This window comes from Chelmon rostratus, chromosome 8 (assembly GCF_017976325.1).
Source record: "Chelmon rostratus isolate fCheRos1 chromosome 8, fCheRos1.pri, whole genome shotgun sequence".
Lineage (NCBI taxonomy): Eukaryota > Metazoa > Chordata > Actinopteri > Chaetodontiformes > Chaetodontidae > Chelmon > Chelmon rostratus.
Genome location: NC_055665.1, coordinates 8,130,994 through 8,156,228, shown reverse-complemented (window position 1 = coordinate 8,156,228; position 25,235 = coordinate 8,130,994). Strand labels below are relative to the sequence as shown.

General features: G+C 43.5%; 1 protein-coding gene across 1 annotated transcript; it reads right to left on the bottom strand.

The window, feature by feature from the left end:
* Nucleotides 1-6,618: 6,618 nt before the first annotated feature.
* si:ch211-1i11.3 (mitogen-activated protein kinase kinase kinase 5) lies at nucleotides 6,619-24,656 on the bottom strand. The gene is made up of 28 exons (XM_041941795.1): nucleotides 24,196-24,656; nucleotides 23,953-24,092; nucleotides 22,962-23,149; nucleotides 22,640-22,808; nucleotides 22,238-22,344; nucleotides 21,918-22,088; nucleotides 21,498-21,610; nucleotides 20,747-20,906; nucleotides 20,392-20,542; nucleotides 19,860-19,964; nucleotides 19,489-19,538; nucleotides 18,858-18,953; nucleotides 16,411-16,495; nucleotides 15,921-16,054; nucleotides 15,019-15,146; nucleotides 13,889-14,025; nucleotides 13,689-13,794; nucleotides 13,390-13,547; nucleotides 12,219-12,420; nucleotides 11,820-11,988; nucleotides 11,315-11,480; nucleotides 10,031-10,216; nucleotides 9,806-9,911; nucleotides 9,363-9,612; nucleotides 8,991-9,103; nucleotides 7,596-7,693; nucleotides 7,432-7,508; nucleotides 6,619-7,252 (listed from the first exon to the last, which is right to left on the bottom strand). The coding sequence occupies exons 1-28, from the start codon at nucleotides 24,530-24,532 to the stop codon at nucleotides 7,156-7,158; spliced, it is 3,999 nt and encodes a 1,332-aa protein (XP_041797729.1). The 5' UTR covers nucleotides 24,533-24,656; the 3' UTR covers nucleotides 6,619-7,155.
* Between the last annotated feature and the right edge of the window lie 579 nt (nucleotides 24,657-25,235).

Genomic DNA, 25,235 nt, shown 5'->3' with positions numbered 1-25,235 from the left:
TTGAGAAATGACCATCTTTTGGATATCTCCATTTTAAATTTCAGGGGGAAAGACCCTCAAAGCAGACGTATATTTGGTATATAAGAGATATCATCATGCCATAACATCATAACTCTCAGCCACTCTGCATTCATTATGAAGAATCTACAGCCGAGGATGATTGGGACAGACTGTAGCTGTGATTATGACTATAGCCGTGGGATGACATCGCTTTTGGCCATTAGTGTCGTGTCTGTGATTGAGGCTGTGCACATGAGTGTGCTTTGGTTGTTATGAATCTGACTGTGAGACATTCATTTACAATGGCTGTAACACTAACTGCATGCAGAGGTTGTATGTGTGCAGCAAAATGATATTGTTGTGCTGTCTGAGTGTTGTATTGAGCTGGAGGATGCTTCCTTGGATAATGTGAAGAGGAGCTGTAAAGAGTAGTCTCAGGAAAGATACCAGATCATCACAGACTCGAATGCAGCTGTAGCACAAGCACTAGCCGTATCTACAGCCACAGCTTCAGCTGGCACTGCCAGGCAGAGCAGCTGCAACTGTGCTCACAGCCAGTGGCTGCTGTCAGAGCTAGACCTTTCGAAAGGAGTAATGAGCAATAAATATATAATGGAAAGTGTAGCATCTTCTCTCCTTTGTGTGGTGTGTGCAGAACATTTCCCTAAACTGCCAATGAATAACTGGACTGGACAGACACACTATGGATCAGGGAAGTATAGGAAGGGAGTGCAAATGTAATTCAGTAAAGATTCCCATAGTGACCCTTTGGAGGCTCCTTTTAGAGTGCACAAAAATTGTAAAGTGCGCCAACAACCAAAACATTTGTCGCACCGTCGCCTGCGAAAAAAGAGCTTCCATCGTCCCTATTCCAAGGAACATGGTCACCACCACCAGCACCGCCAGTCAGTCTAGGGGTCAGCCACCGTGAATGGCAAGGGTAACCCTCAGCCTGGTAATGAAACAACAATAGCAGGAATGTTCAGAATGTCCCCAGAGGACATAGACCCAGCCTATGGTATAGACTACTGAATACACTAACTCTGCCTTTAGCAAATGCTAGGGAGCATGTAAGCAGCAGGGGTGGAGTAGCATAAGGGAAGGGTGGATGTGAGGTTAATTAACTATGATGGATGTACTGCTGAAGTATGTTTGTTTGCTTGCTTAATCTACTCTACCTAAAACATTCAGCAAATACTTTACTTAACATTTGAGTCACTCATAGAGTTGCTGGTTCAGTTCGATGTCAGGTTTCCGAAAGCATCACGATTGCAGTTACCACAACACTGTCTCAAGCCGGCAGGGTCAAAGGTCACCTGCACCTGTAGGGGGGCCCGCAGACTCCAATAATTTACGACCGTGTTGTCTTTTGTTTCCTGTAGTGTGATTCAATCAGGCACTACATCACATGCCACTCTGGAGAAAGTGTGTGTATGTGCAGAGGCAGGGAGGTAGGGAGAGATAGAGTGTGGGAGAGTTCCCTGTTTCTTTGTGTTTCTCTCTAGGGTGCTGGGAAAAAGAGCACTGTTTGGTCTGAATCATCTGATATTAGTCTGCGTCTCATGGCGGGCTGGGATTTTGACTCGGGTTGGGAGGTACTGATGTACTTGACACATCTCGAGTATGGGTCAAGCTCCAAAAACACTGGATCCTTAATTTTCAATGAGGTAACCATGATAACCGAGGTGACATCATCAGGGTTGCTTTTCAGACTTTGAAGAGCTCTCAGAAGAACCGAAGGGGACATTATACAACTGTTTTCATAGGCTAAATAGTACTTCTAGTGACACATAAACTGACCTTTATGTGTACAAACAGCCACTTTCCTCTTTGAGAAAATAACACCAGTCTCCTTAGCATTGAAACAAATGGGAAAAAAAAATGGAATAGTAACTCTGTATCACCTGATTAAGATCCTACACATTTTTTCTGTTAATCAAAATGAAATTCTGGATTTAGACAAGTGTGTACACTTTTGACAAATCCAAAACTGCCAACTAATGTGCAGCAAGCATTTGCTGTGTCCAAGGTCAACCAATAAACAACATAACCATTCTTTGTTTTCAACTTAAATTGCTTTAAACAGTTCTCCATATGGCATTGAACAATACAGGCGGTGGTTAACACAGCCTGCCGCCGCTCATAAACGCCTCTTGCACTGATCTTCCTTGACGAGTTTTTCCTGGCCTCTCCAACAACAGGTGTCATCACCAGGGGCTCATCCCGCCTTCTTCCATGAGGAATGTGATTCCACAGCAGTATGTCTCGAACAGCAGAGAGCCTGGCAGACCATGACGTAATGGTCGAAAACGTGCTATCGGTTAGAAACGGGGCCAAAACACGTGGAGCTGGCTCCTCTCTCCGCTCGCCCCCGGGGCCCCTCTCTATTCTCCTTTTCCTCGTCTCTCTCTCCCTCACCCCCAGCCCCTCCACCTCCCTTCTGCTCCACCGCACTCTCTGTTTATGAGTGCATGAATCGCTCCATTTCACTATACCCAACTCCCAGCCCACTACCAATCCCACAACTGCTTCAATAATAGAAGCCCCCCCCAAGCCCCCCCTCCCTGTGCTTTCATTTCCATGACAACCCACAATGAGGAGAGAGGGAGAGAGAGAGCGACAGAGGAAAATAGCAGAGGCAGGGAAATACGTGAATGAGATGGTGGGAGTGCCTTCCCTTGACCCCTGCTTCCATTTGTAAGGAGGGAAACCTTGATGAGAACAGCCTGAGTTTCACTGGGGTTAAACTGGGCAATCAAGAGAGCAGCAGCAGCAGCGCTGCTCGGTCAGCATGCAAGGTGCATATTGAGCAAGCAAATTGACTTTTGTATACTGCTTGTCAAAAAAGAAGTTACAAAGTGTGTTTCAGGAGGACAAATTCAAAAAGAAAAGAGGCAGGAAAGAAACCATGACTACAGCCTTCCTAGCAGTTGAGAGAGGCAAGACGGAGGAAGCTAAATGCTAGTGTCAGTGTGCTAATGTGCTGACAGTGAAGACGCTAACTCTGATATTTAGCAGGAATAATGTATACAGCATTCACCATCAGAGTTTAGCGTACTAACATGCTAACACAGTATAGCTGAAGCTGCAGGAATGTCATTACCATGCAATGCACGCAATTAAAATTTTGACCCAATGATGGTGTTGGATGGAAAATTAAGATTCGCGAATGTCATCACAATCAATCCTGAGTGGGACATGACTGTACTAGTCCACCCAATACTTGCAGAGACATTTCAGTGGCACTAGAGGAAATGTCAGGATCTGCAGGATTCATCCTCTGGGTACCATAAATATTGGGATCAAATTTCATGGCAACCCATCCAATAGTTGTTGAAAAACTTCATGTTTTATTATATTTGCACAAAGAAAATATACTGTACTCACAACTTTCAAAACATTAGTGCAAATTCATTAATTTCCTTTGTCACCTTTGGAAAGGTCTCATTAATACTAAAAAGTCATGAGGTCACTCCCATGTGATAGAAATCACTGAATCGGTGTCATATGGACGTGTCTTCAGAGACAAACACAGCAGAGATAAACAAAGGGTGAGAGGTCATTAGGTCAAGCCCCAGTGAAGCTTTGTCACACACATGCTCATACTCATGTGTATGCACGAGCACACACACACGCATAAGATTAGTTGTTTTAATTCAACTCCCTGGATTACAGCCAGGATTAATTATATATGCCTCAGACTGGTGAGGGAATATTTCTGTTCAGCTGTAGCCATCATAGCTGTCCATCACTCGCGCCCGGGCTGCACTAATAGCAGCTTCTACTTTTAGTCTATTCTTCTCCCAAATGAGCCAGAGTAGGACAAATGAGATAAAATGACACTATTGGCTGCCAGTTAATTGCTTGTAAGATTATTCCTTCCTCTTCCTAAGGGTCTTGAAGAGAAGTTAAATCCCTATCAAGGGATGACAAATACCGCAGCAGCAATTAGCAGCGTATGTGGCAAAAGCATTTCTTAAATCAAATCTCTGAATGACAGTGGCTGTATATAAACAAATACTGACACGCCTCAAGTTTCTGTGAGGTCATACGAGACTAGATGATACTATTTATGTACAAGTCAAAATTCCAGCGCAGTGTTATCAACATTCAGGGGAGTGACAGCAATGTAAAGAATGTGCTGTCATGTGATCATGTTGCACACTTGCACTGTGCAAAAAGCTGTATGGTGGGCTGATTTAGCAAAGAAGTACTGATCTCTGTGTGCATATAGTAAACGTATGCCAGCACCTGCAGGCATGCAAGCATGTGCACCCTTTACACAGACTTCAATAATAGAAGCAGCCAGCTTGTTAGTGAGCTCTGTTGTTAACGATACGCTGTAAAACAAATGATGAATTGATAATTAACAAGCTCTTGGTGCACTCAAGGCCAGAGACACGATTTACTCGTCAGAGCAGAAGCAGAAGTCTGATTCATGGCGCTGCATTTTTAATCGAATCCTGCAAGAAATGGTCACATTTAGCTTTCCAGGCGCACGCTGGCACAAGTTGAGTCCAGGACAGTGGGGTGACCCGTCCCACGGGAGCTGGCGAGGAAGAGGGTGAGCTCAGTAATCCCCGAGGTTGTGGGCCTCCCAGTGTGGTGTCCTCAATCCCCCGGAGACCCTGCCAAAATCCCCCTGACAGCAGTCCTCATTATTTGCCTATCAGTGGCTTACCTCCACCCCCCCAGACAGAACAGAGATGAAGGGATTTACTGTAGGCTAGAGAAGAAAGAACAGAGAAACACTAAAGACACTACAAACATGATTTCCTTATATCCCCCTTGCTTCCTCTGACATGTGCAGAAAACTAGAGAATGTGACTAGAAATGCTAAATCTATCATGATAATAAGAGGATAAATGCGCGCTTTAGGACAAAGTATTTTCTGTGTGAACACTGAGAATCACTGTAACCTTGACTGTGCACTCTCTCCACTGGAAATAGATCAATTCTCCTACATGAGCCAGTTGACACCGACTCGTTGCACCATAATGTCTGATCAAAGCAAACAGTTTGCATCCTATTAGCCAGACAATCCTAATGCTATTGTGTTATAAATCTTATTAGAATAAGGGAGACTCAGGGGGTTGCACTCGCATTACATTCAATTATCTGTAAAAGGAAATGAGTTTGAGGTGACAGCTGCTGCCTGCATTGTAACTGTAGCATTAGTGTGTTAAACATGACAACAGCCACTTTATGTTCGAGTTCACCATTAAAGGATCTAAAGTTCATGAGATTAGCTCACAATGCTGTGTAGATTTTGACATGTTCTTAATGTCCCATCAAGAGAATATTTCTGTGTGTATTTATCACAAGATTAATTTATCACACAAATAACATGGGAGCAGAGGAGTGGAGAGGGGAGACAAGATGGTGCCAAATTGAATTTAGTTGAAAAAATATATTTATTTCCTGTCTGACACCATGCAAGGACATGGGAGGAAGAAGCCTGACTTTATTCACTGCCCTTCTACCTCCTGATTTATTCAGCATTCTGAATTATTGCAGAGGTAAATCAAAGATGGTGCTCTTCGCTGCGAGAGGCCTCAGCAGTCTTTTGGCCAAAAGGGATGAAGATTGTTTTTTTTGGATCTTATGATGCTGAATGAATAAATGATGTCATAAATCTGTGAACACAGGAAAGGGAAATGCCAGTTTTAAATTACTGCAGTTGCTGCCTTGCACACAGCGGCTGATTTTAATTATTTGCTTGACAGCACCTGTGGTGAGGGACTCTGAACATACACAAAAATGCTTTAAATTATGTTTGGGTTTTTGCAATATTTCAGGTTCTTGTTTGGTCTTGTTTGATTAGGAAGTTGTTGCTCTCAAATAGGAACGCCAGCTCACACAGAGTCATGTAAACTCAACATGAACACGTCCTTTAAAATTACGGTTACAGCCAAATACAAAACAAAATCATGAATAAGACATTACTAATATCTTTGGTGAGTGCCACGGTTATTAGAGGCCAAGCCCAGTCTCTCAATGGAGTCATATTCCTATTGACAGAGCACAGGAGCTGACATGCAGACACTGTTAAGCTTATCAAAGTAATGAACATCCTCTGATCTCACAGGACCATTGAGATTACAAGGCAATAATGACACAGTGGAAAAAAACCAAGTCAGACATGTGCACAAACGTCTTTTCATACATGCGAAATGTTTTCGCCTCCTGCTTTATCCGCTAACTAATCCTGGCCTTTCCCTCCACCCTTTTATTTCCATTCCTAATGTTACACAAGCCCAGCTTCTAAAGGCCAAGTTTTAACTCTTAACTTGAAGAAAGGAGGACTAGACAAAATGATTTATCATAGAAAGAGAAAGGCCTCACCTAGAAGCCTAAACCTCAAACAGTAGACCTACGCAGAAGCATGGCTGCACGATAAAACACACACGTAACCACACACACACACACACACACACACACACACACACACACACACACACAAAGTCACTGTTTCTAAGGAGATGTCAACATTGTGAAAACAGATGAGGGAACACGTGTGGAATTTTGACACTGTTCATCACTTCTTCCAGCCTACGTCACTCCTTTAAAAAAAAAAAAAACAACTGTTCCTCCCTGCTACAAACAAATGGCTGCATGCAGATAACAAGCCAGTCTGAGAGATTTAAGGTTCCTGTTTATTATCCAAATGAGTTTTAACAGGATATATAGTACAAATAATCTGTGTTTTTTCCCTAGAATGCAGACATTCATCTTAAATACAGTATGCTCTGAATAACTTAGGTCCTGCTAAGTTTTCTGTTAAACACAATAAGACAGCATCATCTGAAGGCACCATTAAAATAGTATTAAATGTGTTTGCAGACAAATCAATATCTCCACTAGGCAGTTTTTTTATGATGCCATAATTATAGTCCCACTTGCCAAAGCCCTGAGAAAATGTAAAATGCTGGCAAGATCTAACATTTTACCTGCAGAAAAACTGGAGGAGGTTGTCACTATCTTTAAAAAAACAGGAAAAACACATTCAAAGTTCAACAAGGTAACCAAAATCTATCCTGCTTTACATCCGCTCCCCGCAAAGTCAGTTATGTTCGCCGCTGCCTCGCTTCCTCCAGACGACACAGGGCCAGCCTGTCAATAAATCTGTCCTTTGATGCACAACATCAGCAGCCACTAAAGAAGAGTGTCCTCGCTGTCCTCGTTGTGCGTGCTGAGCTGGGTCTTCCTGCGAGCGGTGACGGCTGCCCAGACTCGACACAGCATGCCGCCTCTGAAACAGTATTTCAGCACAGTGTCACAAACGAGCCGCCTCAAACACCACTGGGCCTTTTTGATGAAACTCAAACTAACGAGCTAGCATCTTTTCTGCACCAGCACGTCCGAGGGTAATCCCCTCCTACATCTCGGTGTGGACAGATGGCGTGAGGGTGATGTGTGAAGATGGCTCACCTTATTCCACAGTACATCAGGTCATCCCTGGAGGCCATGTAGAGGAGACAGTCCAAGGTGAACTCATGAGAGAGCAACTGGGAAGCAGGATCACAACAGGCAGTGTGTTAACAGTGGGTAGATGAGCAATCCAACCAGACTCAGGTGTAAAGAAAAAAGTTTACCTTATCGATAGTGACTTGATCTACGGGGATGGACTTGAGCCAGCACACCAAAGCCTTTGCTTCGGGGTTCGAGCTCATCTGCGAAGCTGGTCCGACATCTAAAATGTGCAGAGTACAACCGTTAAGGCGGCCTGGTGCAAGTTACAGACCCGCCGCATCTCACTGCGATGACGTCACACACACAACAAAAAGCGCCTAGTGCGTTTCCACAGGCAGACTGTATAATCATTAGTCGAGCGTCAAGTCAAGTTGGAGCACATTAGCTGATGATCGGATGGTCTATGCCTCTGACACAAACCAGTCAGGCAGAAATCCAGAGCCTGCAGCTGAGGCGTGCTCGGGATTGACTGGTACAAGTGTGAAACAGTAATGAGAATCACTAAGTGTACTGATAATCCAAACAGGGCTTGGTCCCTTGATGCAACACTGGTCATGCTGCAGCTTGTGTGGTTGATCACCAGACTACAGGCTTGAACCAACTCTTAGATACTCACGTGACTGGCAAACAACTTTCTCTTCTTGAAAAAGCATTATTATTTTTCAACTTGTACCAAATTTCCTGCATTTTTAATTTGCTATATTTTCTTTATGAGGTGTTACAAGCAGGGGGAATTTAGAGGTTTGAAGATGACACCCGACCCAGATCAAACAGAAAACGCGAATACTCCTGAATGTTTGTTTTAACCTGCTTTGAGTACTGGATGGTAGGCTTCAACAGACCGAAGTCTAATGAAAATTAGTAAATAGCTACAGCTACTTGTTACTTCACTCTAGAGTAATTGATTATGCATATAAAAGTAACTTTTGTGTTACTTTTAAAGTCTGCTTTAATTGTCTTATTAATGCACACACAGATATATTATTTACTGTTATTGTGATACAGTATGAGACAAGATAACTGTAAAATATTACCCTCTGCTGTACCTTCACTGTAGTGACAGGAGTTACTACCACTCCAAACCACCAGGGGACAACAACGACTACCATTCCTACCTGTAAGTTAGCTTAAAGGTAGGAATGCTGGATGTACATGTTAACAGAGTACAGTTCATATATGATGTCACTATGATGAAAAGCAAGCTCATATTGCCTGAACTGTCAATCAACCATCAGGTCTGGTGATGTGAGAGACCATAAACCGGTAAATCTGGAGACTGCATTTGTCTGCTATCCTCTGCACTATTTACAGGTAAGACAAAAGCAACAAGTAACAAGCCATTAGAATTTCTGGAATTACAGTAACCTATTACTTTGTAATGCATTACTCCCAACACTGGTGTTAAATATAGACTTTTTCTTTAACAATTTATCTAGAACTTCAGTATCTGAACTGTTTTGAAAGGGCATGAATGTTGATCTAAAAATCAGTTCTTGTGCCATCTACATGTGCCGTACCTTCAGTGACGGCCGCCTTCCTCAGCGCATCTATCTGCTCCTGTTTCCTCTGCACAGAGTTCCTCAGCAGCTCCTGGTACTCTCTCTCCTTCTCATTCAGCTGACTCAGCAGTCTGAGACACAAACAGCCATCATCACTCAGCAGAAAGCAGTGCAACTCAAAATTCACATTAATCACTCTGCAAGCCTTGTGTTAGACGTCTTTGCATTTTTTTCACAGCAAAAAACGTTTAATTTAAATATTAAATGTCAGTGTCAGTGCCTTGAAAAGTAAATCCTTCACAGGCATGATAATAACTGCTGCTGTTCATCACACAATCCCAAAAACCATCAAAAATTAATAGAAATGATAAATTAAACAACACATGCTACCCTATGGTCTCTAGTCGTAGGTCTCTCAGTTTCTCACTGAGGGGACAGTCGGGGTTGAGGACAAGGTCTGCAGGGTAGTTGGGGCTGGCTGAAAGTGGGACCTCGTTTACGGGTGTCGTCTGCTGCGTGTCTGCTGGCGCCACCAGCTGGTCGGGGACAGTAACTACAGGCGTGTCTGGGTCAGCACACTGCTCCTCCTCAGGAGTGCTGTCCTCTATCTCAAATGAGGACTGCAGCTGGAGCTTCAGCTCTGAGAGGCAGAGAGGGGGGGCAGGAACAAAGACAAGGTATATATGAACAATAGGAATCCCCAAAATGTAAACAAATAAGAAAATAATTGAAAAATGTACACGCTGGATTCATGGACATTAAAATTTTAATGTAACAACCACCAACACACTCAAACGTATTCTGAACATATAAAGTAGAAGATGAAGCCCCACCTGGTAGGAGCACAGTGATGGCGTCCTGCACCGCCTGTCTGAGCAGGTTGTCCAGAGCAAACATCCAATGAGGCTTCACTTGCTGTTGCCTCAAGACCTTCTTCACCTACATACAGAGCAGACAGTTTAACACAATTATGAGAAAAGTAATGTTCCATCCAAAAATCTAGCTGACAGCTGTGTAACCACCAGGAAAGTCTGAGCGTTGACTCTGAGGTAACTTACTGCATCTTGGAAGCTGAACAGCACCACCTGCAGGCTGTTTGGCGATACTGCGGCAGTGACCAGCGTGGCTCGGAGGTCCAGCAGGCTGCTGGTCAGCTGCTTCCTGTCCGGGGAGCGGATGTAGTCTCGCAAGCAGCTAATGAGCTCGGTGATGTGGTCTGCAGTTAGCGATGAACCATCGGTACGCTTTTTAGAGAGAAAAAAGCATTACTACTATTGTACTTACTTACTTAGACTTATCTGTCTCACAGTAGTGCTCTTCTCTTCACTTGTATGGTCTTTTTCCAGTTTATTAGGGATAGACCAAGCCAAAAATATTTAGGTGTGACATTATTAATAACAACAACTACCTGTAATATCATTTTTCCAATCACTTTAGTTTCTCTATATTGAGCCACCGAAGTCATGTCTGTAGCTCTTTGCTCAAAAAAACCCCAAGAAGAAATAAGGTCACAAAACCAGTTTTTTGCAGATTCTAATATCTTCATCAGAATGGTATTTAAATTTCTACAATAAAACCCAGCTATTATCTCTTAAATCTTGCATCACGCAAATGTTTGACATAAAATGAATTGTGGAGGACGCATTGAAGCTGAAATTTTTGCTCTGGGGGAAAATGTTTCCATGCATAAGACAAAAGAGCTTTTAAGTAGAAAAAAAGATACCAGACTAAAAAATAAGTTGGCAAAAATGCCCTTCGGCCCACAATTATTAACTTTCAAGCCAACTTCAATATTAACTTTGCACTCATTGCAGACGGTCATGCCACGACTGTTGGATCACATGGAGGTTCATATTTTTGGGTTTTGGCAATGCCAACAGTGCAACAACTCATCCGGACGATTTCAGTTGTATCAAACTAAGAGGGGACCCTGACATTCAGGGCTTACTGTGCGTAGATTATCATTTACACGTGATGTCTTTGCTAATAGTTAGTTTGCCAGTAGCGACAAACAGCATCTGTGAAATGTACCAACTGGCCAATTATTTCTGGGGAACCATTAATCTATCTAATTAGAAGAAATCCTCTGCTGTTTGCATTCTGAATCTGTCTTCTCCATTTGTTTATTTAATTGTATTTTAGCTTTAGTCAGACTCCCTGTATATATTACATCTTCTCCAGTTCTTCTTCCTGTGTAACAAGGTTTACCTGTATTGTCCCTGTTAAATACACAAACAAATAAAGAGACAGTTCTATGTAGTGTATGTGCTACGTGTGACGCTATGCAGGTATTAGATTTCACACTGTTTTGACCTGTGTTGTCGCGACTCTTCTTCGCTCACCTGAGGCACGGATTCCTGTATGTTAAAGACGACGAGACTGATGTAGTCGGTGAGGACTCGGTGCAGTGTGGCTCTCCTTTCGCTGTCCTTCCTCAGCATAAAAAGACCAATACTCTCCTCTGTTGAGGCCGGACTGCACATTTCTGATGGAGAGTCCTCTGGTAAGCTGCACAGCAGGGGGCAACGAAGAGGTCAGTCACAACAGATCGACGGGTAAAGATAAAAAAAAGTATCTACTGAAATGAAAACAAAAATGTGGATATCGACAATTCATGTGTGATTTACGGGTTATTTCTCAAATTTAAACACATGGTTATCTGTAGATTGTGGCATTTGATATAGTGGCATTATACCCTCCTTTTTGTACCTACACAGGATGCAGCCTCACCAGACTATCTGACTGAAACCACAGTGTGGTTTGCCACTGACATAACATCCTGTATAACAAGCTCTAATGCAGAGATCATTAGGCTTTCACCTTCTCTTGAGCAATAACCTGACTTACGGCAGGAAGCCGCTGGTGCTGGGTGGGCTCTCAGAGATTTCATCTGCTCTGAGGGAGGACTGGGGCCTCCTGAGGTCCAGGGAACAGGACAGGTCGATTGAGTCAGAGTACGAATCGGTGTCCTCCACAAAGATGGAGATAGGTACAGACAGGCTGCGTTGATAGTCAGCTGCAAAAAAAAAAATCCCAGCCAGATTGTGGTTAAACATGCAAGTGTTTTCTGACATTTACCAGGTTTAATAACAACACTCATCACACAGGTGCCATAACACATGCAATAATAACAAAAGATTTTGTAATGAGAATAGGAGGCGATTTAGATAAACTGGCTGAAGAAAACTGACAACATATACGAGAAAGAAGAGCAGCGTGTGGGTTTGATGTGTGCTGAAGCTTCACCAGCAGAAAGGTAGTCTTTGGGTTCTGACTCCTGCGGAGCCTTGGCCTTCTTCCTGGGCGACGACCTGAGGAAGGTGTCCATCAGCAGCTCTGTGGCTGTGGCTCTGTCGTCTGGGTTCGGCGTGAAGCAGTTCATGATGAAGCCCTTAGCCGCGTCTGACATGCACTCTGGAACCCTGGGGTGGATCTTAAACATGCCCACCTTGATGGGATTTTTTAAAGGTTACTGACAGAGTTTGAGATTACATCAGTCACACTTAAAAGGCATTTTTTTTTATTATCTTCATATACTCAACTTCACTTTGGGGTTGTGTGCTTTAGAAGAGAAAAATCTGAAGTTGCATATATTTGTTCAACAAGAGTCTGCAGCTGTGCTTGTGGCTCTGTGAAGCTGCACTTATGCCGCACTCATGTTATAGTAATTATGAGTTTCTGACTTGCAAACAGCATTTTCATCAACATCCAATTCATCATTATGACTGTGAAGCTCTGATTTTTATGAAAGCTCAGATATATCCAACCTGATACTTAATAATGCGGAAGCGGCTAAAAGCCAAACAAACATTTATCAAATATCACATCAGGGAAAGAGCATCATTGAATGTGACAAACCCAAATTTGATGGATGTGGTGTCATACTGTCACACTCACACAACCACCTGTGTAAATCCCTGGTGGTCTCGTCTCTGCCAGCCATGCCATATGAGGTGAACACAGCTTTAGGCACAGTGGTGCTTTGAGCTAAAAGCTAACATCCCCACGACATTATGTGCACAATAACAATGCTAGCATGCTAATATTTACCTTTGTTGGTGCTCTTGGTTAGCATTTGCTAATTAGAACTAAACGCTATACAGCTGAGGCAGATGGGAACGTCATTAGTTTTACAGGTTTGTGGGGAAAAAAAACAGCGTCGGACAAATTAAAATTTTGGCCAGATGATGGCGCTAGATGAAAAGTTAAGTCATTATACTTCATCCAGAGGGCCACATGAATGTCCGTACCAAATTTCACTTATGTTAAGAGTTATTTGTATGATCTGTTCTCAAAGCCTCTCTGATGTCCACTTGCATTACAAGAAATATCAATATTTACCAAATTTAGAACTATCCTATGAAATTACAACAAAACTGCATGCGTCTACATAAAAATACAGCTTTCCCAGACTTACCTTGAACATGGCTGCCTGAGGACTTCCCAGCTCGTGGAAGGGTGTTTTTCCTGTTGCCATTTCTATAATAGTGCACCCAAGGGACCAGATATCAGCCGGCTTCCCATAACCTCGAGGCCCCTGGTCTATAATCTCTGGGGCCATGTACTGCAGAGTTCCTATTGAAAAATCATTACAAAAGTATAAGAAATGCAACTCCACAGATAAAAATACATCTTTTTCCTGATAACGCAGTTCAATCTAGAACTGGGGATCACTGTGTCCAAGCCGTAAATGTTTTAGCAGACACAGATTCTTACCAGCAAACGTCTCAGTGCAGGGGTTGATCCCTGCTAATCGTTTGGAGGTTCCAAAGTCAGAGATCTTCAGCACTCCGCTGTAGGTGTTGATCAGGACATTGTCACCCTGCAGGACAGAGAAATGACCCACAGTGAGATGTCTCGCCGACACTGCTGTCTTATAGCATAAAGCCGGAATGACATCATTCTGTGAGCATCACCTTAATGTCTCTATGGACGATCTGATTGTCGTGAAGGTATTTGAGCCCCTCGAGGATCTGTTTGGTGTAGAAGATGATGGTGGCTTCGTTGTCTTTCAGGGGACCCCATTTGGAGCGCAGGAGAGATGACAAACTTCCTATAAGCAATAATATGAAATAATATAAGATGATTAAGACTGGAACCCTGCTGTGAAAATGTTATTTCTCACACGTCCATGAGGGCAGAGATGGAAACAAAGCATCACTTCTACTGTAAGTGTCACGCCGGAAGATACAATCTTCTCTCTTTGTACACGGGAAGTTAATTTCTCAACAGATTCCGGCTACATCTGGAAATATCAAACCTGAGCTGCAGTTTGGAGTGGCTCGCGTATCTTTAGTTGTTTATCTGACAATCACGCCATTGTCTGTGAGTGGAAGCTCTTCGGCACCACCCACTTTCTTAGAAATAGCTTCCAGCAGATGTTGCACAATCACACTTACAAATCTGAACACAGGACAGAAGCAGACTTCCTTAATGGTTAATAAAGCCATCATCCTGTAACACAGTAACTAGGGAAATGCACAATGAAAGCAGGGGCAGGGCTTCCTTATGCTGGCCATTCAAAGGAACCAAGACATGACTTCTTCGCATGTTCCTCCTTTTTATTCCAGTGAAAGTCTCAAAGAGTATCATTTCAGCTGCTGACCTACATTAGTAATATACCAAGGTATTGGTATTTTTATTAGTTCGTAGATTACATGTAAAACACAGTGCAACAAGGATGATTAGTCCGCCTCTCTCTGTGCAATAAAATTGAAAAGGCATCAGTAATTGTACAAGCAGACGTGAATGCATGAAAAAATTGAATTGAATGCGGGGCAGCTGTGGCTCAGGAGAGCAGGTCGTCCACTTAGCGGAAGGTCAGTGGTTCGATCCCCGGCCTTGGCAGCCTATATGTCGAAGTAAGATAGTTAACCCTACCGATGTGTGAATGGTGAATGCAGATTTGTGCTGTAAACACAGTCCATTTACCAATGAATTCATATATTGTTTTATAATTTTAAATCAGGCAGTGTATGTGTGTGTAGATTTAGCTACGGATGCCCAGTAATGGACAACGTATCAGTTCAGGTTTTAGGATTCATACCTCCAGGTACTTCCTCCATAAAGATCTTGATGAAACCATCCTGACTGACAGAGCCCAGGTACTGGACAATATTTCTGTGTTTTAGCCTCTTGTGCAGAGCTATCTCCTCGTGGAGGGGCTGGGAGTACCTGGGAGAGACAGAGGGGAAAAAAAGGGTGACTACGAGGTTTTGGTCAACCAAACAAACAACATCCAGTGTGATAGTTCATTATGTTAAAATATACAGGATGGACAAACATAGGATCAACTCACTGTAATTACAGGATATTAAACTGTGTGTGTGTGCGTTTTAAATACATGAATGAAATGGTTAAGGGAAGCTGACTGCTTAAAAAAGCTTTATACATTTTGTCACATGACAGCAGCTATTGCGCCACACTAAATGCCCCCCCCCCCCCTTTCTGTCTCACTTCAGTTAATAGGATCTTCTCTATTTTCTCACGTTACATCTGGATCATCGTGACACGCCGGCTAATTCGACACCTCATTTCTCCGCCTGAGTAATATTTTGTTGCCGATAAGAGGGCAGCTTGATAATCCCAACATCAGAGGAGCGGTAGATAAGATAAATACCGCGCTGCGCCTTTAAAACAGAGAGGTTCGGCAAATGTTTGCAAAGCGATTTAAATATCACATTTCATTTTAATGGAACCCTTCATGTAAGCCTGCGCTCTTTCTGCAGATTACAGAGTAACAAACAAAGCCTGAAAAGTATAAACACTCATCCATCTCCCCCAAGACTCCTACAGAGCACTGGGGATCTAGTGAGAGTCGTCTCTTCCAAGTCCTTTCCCGTTAAGGGTGTGATGGAAAAAACGTTCTTGTGAGAAACAGTGCAGCTCTGTGTCTCCCACTGAGGGATGACTGAGTGAAAAGCGGTGTTCAGTGTTGGTTTCTCGTACGTGCTGTCTTTCTCCGGGATTTCCTTGATGGCGATGCGTACTTGGTTGCTCAGGTCCCTCCCAGCGTACACCACGCCGTACGTCCCTTTACCCAAAACCACCTTGTCGCCGTTCTCATTGGTCTCATAGATGTACTGCAGAGAGAAATGAGGAGAATGCAACGGCTGAAGGCAGGAGCATCAGAGGAATTTCACATGCAAACACAGGCAGAGGAAGAGAGAAGAGTGAGAGAACAGATGTTTCATTCAGGGGCTTCTGACTCAAACTCCAGGAATAAATAAAAAATTAAATCGGAACGCATATTTATTTACACAAGCAGATACGAGACACAAGTCAGACTTTCCACACGTGTTTATGAGAATGTTTACGTTCTTGAAAATTTGATTTCCACTCCACTGCACTTGTTTTCTACTTCTTGAGGCAAGTGAGACCTAAACCAGGGCACACTCTGCGTCAGGGGGATGAGGGAGAGGGTCGGACCGTGACTGACCTCTAGTATTCCCTCGGCTAGGTGGTCCAGATCCTGAGCAGGGTCTTCAGCCTGCTGAAGCAGAGAGTTTACCAGCTCGCAGAAACTAGTGAGAGAACAGTGGGAGAAGACATTAATGTAGATGAGAATATGCTATATAAAGTTTCAGTGAAGATTGCCCCTGTGGAAAGATTTTACCCATTAAAGTCAAATGTCTGAATCTATAATTAGAGTTATAGTTTGTCAGTGTGGAGTTTCTGACTGCTAGCATCAAACGTTTTCACTTTCCCTGTGTTGTTTATAAAGTGCACATGAAGAAGCTCACGCACAGTTCTATGAGCTTGCAGTCGACAAGGTGCACAGTGCTGACGCAGTTTCACACCAGCAGTGAGACGCCCTCCTCACACCTTCATGCATGTCAACACACTTAACACCGCATGCCTTTATGCACACAGACACCAGAGGACACCTGTTTTTCACGTCAACAGCTCCGTAGTTGTTTTTCCTTTTGTCATGTTTCACTCTTTTTCCTTGATTTTTCCTGTTTTTCATGTCATATACTTTGATGTTGTACCTTTTAAGTCACATTTAAATGAAGTAAAATAATAACAGAAAAAACAACGGCAGTGCAAGATACGGAAGCAGAGAACGGCCGTGCTGTTATCTTGAACTGATTAAATAATCAACCCGTTATCAAGAAAACGAAAGAAAGAACAACAGAAAAAAAAACAAAAGGTTGTTTCCTCATATTACTTGTGATGCCTGCATGCAGAGATGGCGTCTTGACAACTGTGGCAACTGGTTTGAGGTGAAAATGCCAGATCAAGGCGTGCTCAATACTTATTATTACAACACATCAGACTGTGCTTCGGTCAAGGTTTAAGGCACAGGCAGAAATTAACCACGCAGGACAGATCAAACGGATGCACATATATTGATCACAGCGCTCCACAAACCAGGTTTTGCGTCTCACCATTTTTTCAAGTTTTCATTCAGCTTCCTAATACTGGCACACGGAAATGCTGACCGTGTCATGATTCATGATAACTCATTGTCTAATATGACTGTGAGTGGGACTGGTGTTTTCTCGTGATAACTTCTCATTATCTTGAGAGATTGGCCTTTTGTTTTCTCGAGCTGAAGAGATCAATTAACCCAGAGAGGGAGCTTTGTTATCTCGAGATAATGAAATAATTATTTTGTGTTCTTGAGATGACGGCATTAAAAAAATAAGTGCAAGCATGGCTGCTCTCAGTTTCCACAGGACAAGACGACTGATAGCAACAAAACAAATGCAGACAATGCAAGATTTAGAATGAATAGTCAAGTTTTAACGGTTTATTGGGAAAGAAATGCACTCAACATGTCTTTTGGACGTCAGTGGTGCACATAATGTGTACCGGTGGATGTAAACACAACTCTTGTTTACTAGAAAACTCCACAGGGCACCTTTAAGGGATCACTTGACCCAAATCACAAAATACATTTCCAACATAACTTCCTCCAAGCAGTGTGTAGCCATGCCCCAATTTTACATCCATTTTTGTTTGGCAGGAGGTTCCAAGAAAAACTGTATAATCCTGAGTAACCAGGGGTATTGGAAAATAGTGTAATTTAGAAGAGCGGATCTCTCAAAACTGAATCTATCTGCAGCGGCAGATACCACAAGAAGTTAGAGGGATTGATCTGAAGTTCAAGTGTTCAAGTGACTCTTTAAGAGTGCCAAAATCTTTCCTAGGGGGATTTTCTAGAAGGCAATAAAGGAAATATGACTCATACACTGAATTACATCACACGCAGCTCTCCAGGCCACTAGACTAAAGCTGCAAAGCTTTGTCTGTCGACCTCTGATTATCTTCCTGCACCCTGTAATGATGGTCTGTTCATCTTCATCAGCAAATCATTCACATTGCCTCTCTCTCACACACACACACACACACACAAATACACACACCCTGCCACAACGTATTGTATGTTCACACAACAAGCCTTAGTGCTCAATTGGTCAGATCTGATTCAGTTTGTTCGGCTGTTCACATCAGATCAGATTCCAGTGTGAGCTGGTCCTGAACTGACCCCCATGGGCGAAACAACAATAACAACGACATCACAGTAAACACGGAGGCCACTCAAGGCTGTGTTTGTGGTTCTGAGCTGATGTGCAGTGGAAGCCAGCGAATTCTTGAGCGTGAGGAGGAGGATGAGGAGAAGGAGACTTTCTGTGAGGTCTATCACTTCACCGTCCCATGGAACAGACTCATCCAGCGACTCCCGGACAAATCCCAATTTAAGGTGACAGAAAGGTCGTATTTGCTTCGTCGCTATGAGTGTTCACAATGAGGTCGTATTGCAAAAAGTCTGACCTGTATCTGATTCAGGACCAAATCAGACTGGGAAAGATCAGATTCCATGTGATTCGTGTCAGATCTGAGTCACATCCGGAAAAAAAAAAAAAGAAAACAACTCACCCTTTACAGTGAAGCTCAGAGGGGAAGCAGAGCTGGAAGTCATCTGAGTTGTAGTGGACATACAGGAAGCAGCTCCGCTCATCAATCTTTGAAGCACTTTAGAGAGGAAAAAGCAAATTTATACACCAAAACTTTACACAGATGTAATTCTGCTAACTTTGATTCTGGTGACACAAATTTAAATGAAGTGTATCTATTAATCACTTCTCTGTTCCAGGAAACCAACGATTGGTGTTTCCATTACAAAGGGCTACCAGAGAAAACTGACTCGCTCAGTAAATTCTGATGAAGACCAATGAAAAAAATTGTTCTTATCTGTCCCCAAACACAGCTCAATCTGATAAAGATGTTTGTTTGCTGTTTTGGGTCTTTGCTGAAAAGTGCCGAAAAGGCAACTTGGCAGACAAAACCAGAATGAAGTACGCAGCAACCCTAATCAGCAGCCAGAGAGGAATCAACAAAAAAGAAGCAAAGCCTGAAACCAGACTGAGAAGAAAAATCTGACGGACAGCCAAGGTTTCCCAGACAACCTGCATGTTTTGGGTCCTCTGGCTTTGCTGCAGGCCCGACCACACCCACAACTGACAGCAGATGTATGAGAGATGTTAGCACATGCTGTACTCCACTTTACCTCACTCCCCGAATTGCAGCGGCTGGGAAAGTCCACTGGTGTAAGCCTTTCTGTTAAAACACAGGACAAAGACAGTTTGACTGCCGAGCGTCACCGAGCGTGACCCGTGACAGGGCAGCTTTTATTTGCATGCACGTACGTCTGCAAGAGGAGGAGAGTAAACAACCCTGAGGTATGAAGTATGTCAAAGAGCACACCCAACCACTCACCTGATTAAACTCTCACAGGGCCACGAACCCGTGTGAGAACTGCTGCTTCCTCCTCACATTACGCAATATATTCTGCATTCTGTATGTCTGCCAGATACTCATTAACATGTATTCAGAATAGAGGGTGGCCCTGGGGGCGGGGGGAACAGAGGGTCCACATACCTTTAAAGGAGTGACATGTTTCAACTGGACAGTGCGGCTTTCGTCCTCCTCGCTCACACACACAATAGCTGGTTGGAGGACTTTACTGGGCTCCAGAATAAGCACCTGGAAAGCAGCAAGTGAAAATTCAATAGTTTATAGTCGCCTCATGGTTTCTCATTACTTTCTAACGGGAGGTCAAAACCGTCTCGTCATTATTTCCAGACCACACTCCTCCATATTGTAGCAGTGTTACAGCAGTGTGTGCTAACTTTAAGATTAAAATGGACCGAGCTGAGTCGCAGTTAAGAAATGCTTTTCTTAAGGTTAATGCTGAAGCTATCAGAATCAGAATCAGCTTTATTGGCCCAGTATGCGTGCACATACAAGGAATTTGACGGTTTAAACATTGCACTCAATCAATGTACTTGCATAGGAAAAAAAGACAAAGAAAGAGTGAGCAATAAGTAATGCAAAAAAACTAAAATAAACTGTCTATAATAAAGAACATATAAAATAAAAATTCTGTATTGTTTATTCAGTGTGGTCTTACTGGGCAGCGGCCTGTGGAGACCGTGGGTTTACAGGTCTGCAGGAGCAGCTCCATCCAGAAGTCCACGGTGTCCTGTTTTGGAGATTTCACCTCGGGAAGCTTGGAAAACTGACGGTACAGGATGTACGTCTCCATGATGGACGCCACATACCTGAAAGAAACACACTTGACTCATTAATCCACATTAAATGAATCTAGAATGCCTCCAAATGTTTTCTGATCCACATGGGTTTCGCATTTTTTATTTAAGCCACCCAAATTAAACTAAAATGCCCCGCAAAGTGAATCTTGATGATGATTAAACAGCCTGATCTGCACGATTACGATTGATCAAGAACTGGTTCCTAAGCCTCACCAGATAGGGGCCTTGAGCCTGTAGAGTTTCTCGGAGGCCTCAATGACTTTCCTGTGTTCGTTCACGAGGATGTTGGCTCCGAGGTAGAAGCCGACATCCCAGTAGGCCTTCATCTTCTCCAGACAGCCCTTTCTGCCAAGCAGGGTGCTTAGAGTCACACCTAAACAGCAGCATAATAACACAGAGCAAACGAGTCATTAACAGGCTAAAGCAATATGTGAATCAACATACTGCATGATGGTCCTGTGCAAAGCTATAAACTCATTCTTCTACCAGGGTGCTGAGCCAGTGGAGGATCAATACACCCATATAACATGATTATCTGCATATACTAAGCACAAAATAAGGCGGTAGGGATGTAACACCACACCGAATCTAATAGATAAATCAGTTCTGCAGGCAACTATGTGGTTGCATCAGTCCAAAGAGCATACTGTGATGTGTATTGTGTATTTCATTTAGAAATACACTCTCCTACATGTACTAGTGCTCACTTAAAGCAGAGAGATATGACATTAGCTGCAAAATGATTCATTTCAGCCGCGTAGTAAGAAGAGTGTACGGTCAGTTAGGACAGAAGAATGCAATCCCCTTTCTGGACGTTGCATTTTATCTTAAAAATATTTAAACTATAACCAGAACTGTGGCCTTGCAACACAGCGGCCTGGCAAAGGCTCAGGTTTACACTGTGTAATGCATAAGTAAACTTTATGACGCACTGAATCTGAAAGAATCTGAAAGCATTCAGCACCAAGTTTACGCAGCTCAATGGACGTTTCAAACTCATGGCCGGCTGCCATCAGGAGGACCACGTTGTTGATGCCCGAGTGAAGCGTTGGCTCCGTCTCAAAAGCTCGTCCATACCTGAGAAACAACAGACGAACGGAGCTGGTGGGTTACACTCGAACACTGACAGACAGGAGGCAAAGGTAACATCAGATAACAATGCAACATGAACTGCAAACGTGCACCAGCAGCGACAAAAAACTGCAGTCCACAGCACAACACAGATTCCAAAACAGCTAGGACTCTGTGTCAAAAGGAAATACAAACATGTGATCATGATTAGCAAATGATCATGAGCGTTTTTTTTTTTGGAATCAGGGTTGTACAAAAAAAGGCCAAAAGACAGACGAAAGCAACCTTTCTCACAAACGTAAAGCGGCAGTACCAATAGCAGGCCTGGTCTCTGCTGCGCTGATCAGTGAACCCAGAGCTCATGAACATGTCCTTGTAGATCCGTCCACACAGGCAGTAGACGTCTGACGCCACCTTGCCCCCCGACTCCACGATAGGCAGAATGAACTCCAGCGCCTTGGCGCGATCTCCGGGGCGATTCCTCCTGAGATGGGAAGATTCGATAATATCAGCGCTCTAACAAAGCTCTTTGTGTCTCGTCTTCATACCATGCAAAAACTAAAGGCAACAGGCTGAAAACGGCACAGCTAATTTGTAAAACAAACTATGAATCTGTTGGAGCCGCCTGGGTACCTGTTCAGAGCAAATATATAATGGAACTTGATGTTCTGGTGTCCTGCCACCAGACACATGGGCAGGTTGTTCAGAGTCTCCACCAGTTTGATTATGGAGTCGTAGTCCTGAGAAAAGAGGGTGCAGGATTACAATGTATTATTTACCATTTTCACAGCTGACACTGACAGTGAACACTGTAAATCATTTATTGCTAACAATCATTGTAATCTTAGTAGTTGTTTTTGTCACCATCTACACCCATGCGGAACACCCGACATCCAGTCTGATCCTGCTCAAACATTATAAGATACGATAAAGTGACATTATAATCTGACAAATAAGTGGAATGTTAATAAATAAAGAAAATAGGCACACACTCCATGTGTAGACATTTACCTAAATGCACACAGAAACACACACCTGAATGTCCCTGTAGGACAACAGCAGGTTCATGACTATATCAGGGGTGAGCAGCTCCACGCTGTCCAGGCGTTTCTGGATGCGGCTCAACTCCTCGCTCAGGTCTTTGCCGCTGAAACGCTCGCGTGCCATGCGGATCTCATGCCTGATCGACTCCCGGAAGTACTCGCTGTCGGCATAAAGAGCAGATTTCACAATCTTCAACAACTCGTGATGTCTAACGCGGGGAAAGCTGTGAGTTACGGCGCAACCAAAGGCGTGCGTAATATGAGATGATGTTGTTTTGGGCAAAGCACGCAGCCCTGCAGTTTCAAAGCCTGACCTGGACTGAACATGTACGTTGTTCAGCAGGTGCACCAGTCTCTCCACCAGCAGGGTCAGCAGGGGCTCCAGCTGGAAACTGGGCTGCATCAGCTCTTTGATCCCAGTCATCATGGTGGCATCGCAGGCAAACACTTTGCCCTGAGGCGACACCACGTAGGGGATGAATGTGTAACTTCCACACTGCTCCTGGAGGAAGACAATGAGCACGTCATACAGGGATGAAATGTTATCAGCGTTTTTCTTTCTTAATATTTCATTTAAGTTAAACTCTTGGAGAATTATGACACATTTTACCGAAATGATCACATGACACAATATCAAATCATCAACTCTCTCTTAAATGGAACCTTTCGTGAGTTACATTACTTTATTTAAAGTTGAAAGTAGCTTTTTTCTGTTTTACATAATTAGATTTTGTACCACTGCTCATACAAAACAAGACATTTGAAGATGAGGCTTTTGGATAATGGGACACGTTTTCAACATTTTCTGACATTTCATAGACCAAACCAGTAATTGATTAGTCGAGAGCATAATCAGCAGATTAATCAATAATGAAAGAATTCAGTAGTTGCAAACATCTGGAACAAAAATCAGTTCTGGGCCCGATTGGCTCTGTTTCATCTCACTCCCATTGACCATAAGTGCACACAGTGGAACATGCATCTTAATGTTATTTTGCATAGAGTCCCAGAGAGCAACCAGAAGGCTGATGCTAACAAAATATGGTCCCAGGTTTGCTGTGAGAGGTCTCAAAACTAAACTATGGCCCCTCCTCAGAACAGGGCCCCCAGATTGGCTAACAGAGCAGGACTCACCTCGCCCTGCAATCCTCTTTACACATTTGCACATAAATGTTCACTTGTTATCCCAAATTATTTTACACAGCGCTCCTGACTTTTGGGGCCCCAGGGCAGCATACTCATAGTTTTACCACTTTAATCATTACATTCATGTCTAATAATAAGTGTGTGCTGCTTTTAAGTCACCTTGACAGCCTGCAGATCACTGTCTTGCTTGTAACAGTACAGGATTATGTTGTTGGTCATGCTGAAACTTTCTCTCACTCCAAGGTGATAGAAAAGGGAAGGCTGGCAGAAAGAGTCACTCATCTCAACCACCGCTACGTCTGTAGGGGGAAATTTAAAAGGGCGGGTCAGTTTGCGTAATTGGCGTAGCGCTGCGTCTATGTGTCATCCAAATTACCCTCCGGTCTGCATGCCTGCACTTGCCTGCATTGTAGAAATTATCCAGAATGTCTGTGGTGCCAAGCGATATTCTCTCAAAGGAGATGGTGTTGAAAACGGCGTGTGCGTCCGCGCAGGCTTCCTTCAGACACTTCAGGGATAAGTTCTCCTCGGTCTGCGGCACCGACGCGTCCTCGTTGACGATGTACGCCACGGACACCGCTCTGGTGCGGCTCCGCGGGGACACGATCTGTTTGCCCGAGCCGCTGGCGCTCAGCTCTACCGCCAGAGAGTCCTGCCACAAACTTCCAGCCGCCACCCACACCGGATCTTTCCTCCTCAGCTCGTGCAGGCTCATCCGCCTGCGCTCCGTCGTGTACATTTTTCTGACTGACGCTCAGTGCATGTCCTGCGTCGGGACAGCCTCCATTATGAAGGGAACAGCGCGGCTGCCTGTTCTTGTAATTCCCCAGGTGCGTCGCCGCCTCCGCTCAGAGCACATATCCCATTCCCGGTACTTGTCTCCACTCGACCCGCCCTCCTTCCTGTCCTCCCCGGCTGCGCTCCGCCCGCTGACATTCTGATACTGAAACTGGATGCCACGCTGCCTCGACTCTCGCATGACCTCTGCTGTCACGATCACTATTTTGATCACACACAAGAAAGCTGAGGCGGTGGTCGCTGAAAACCAAATGCAGTTGCTGTTACTGTCCCACAATTGTGTCTTCTTGCAAATGGATAAAAGAAGCAATAAAAACGTCCAAAGCTTATTCGTCTTACTGTATTATAAGTTGTAGGGCTGCAACAATTAATCGATTCTTCTTCAGATGTTAAGTTAATCAGCAATTAATTTGATAATCGATTAATTTAAGAAAAAAAGTGTAAATTCCCTGATTCCAGATTGATATCTGTGAACACTGATCAACATTTCCTGACCGTTTGTAGACTAAACAACTAATTGATTGAGAAAATAACTGACATGAAAACAATCAGTAGTTACAGCCCTAATTTGTAGAATAATTTTCAAGAATCAGACAAAAAATATGTAAACAGGGCCGATGAAGGCGTCCACTTTAAAAACTCTT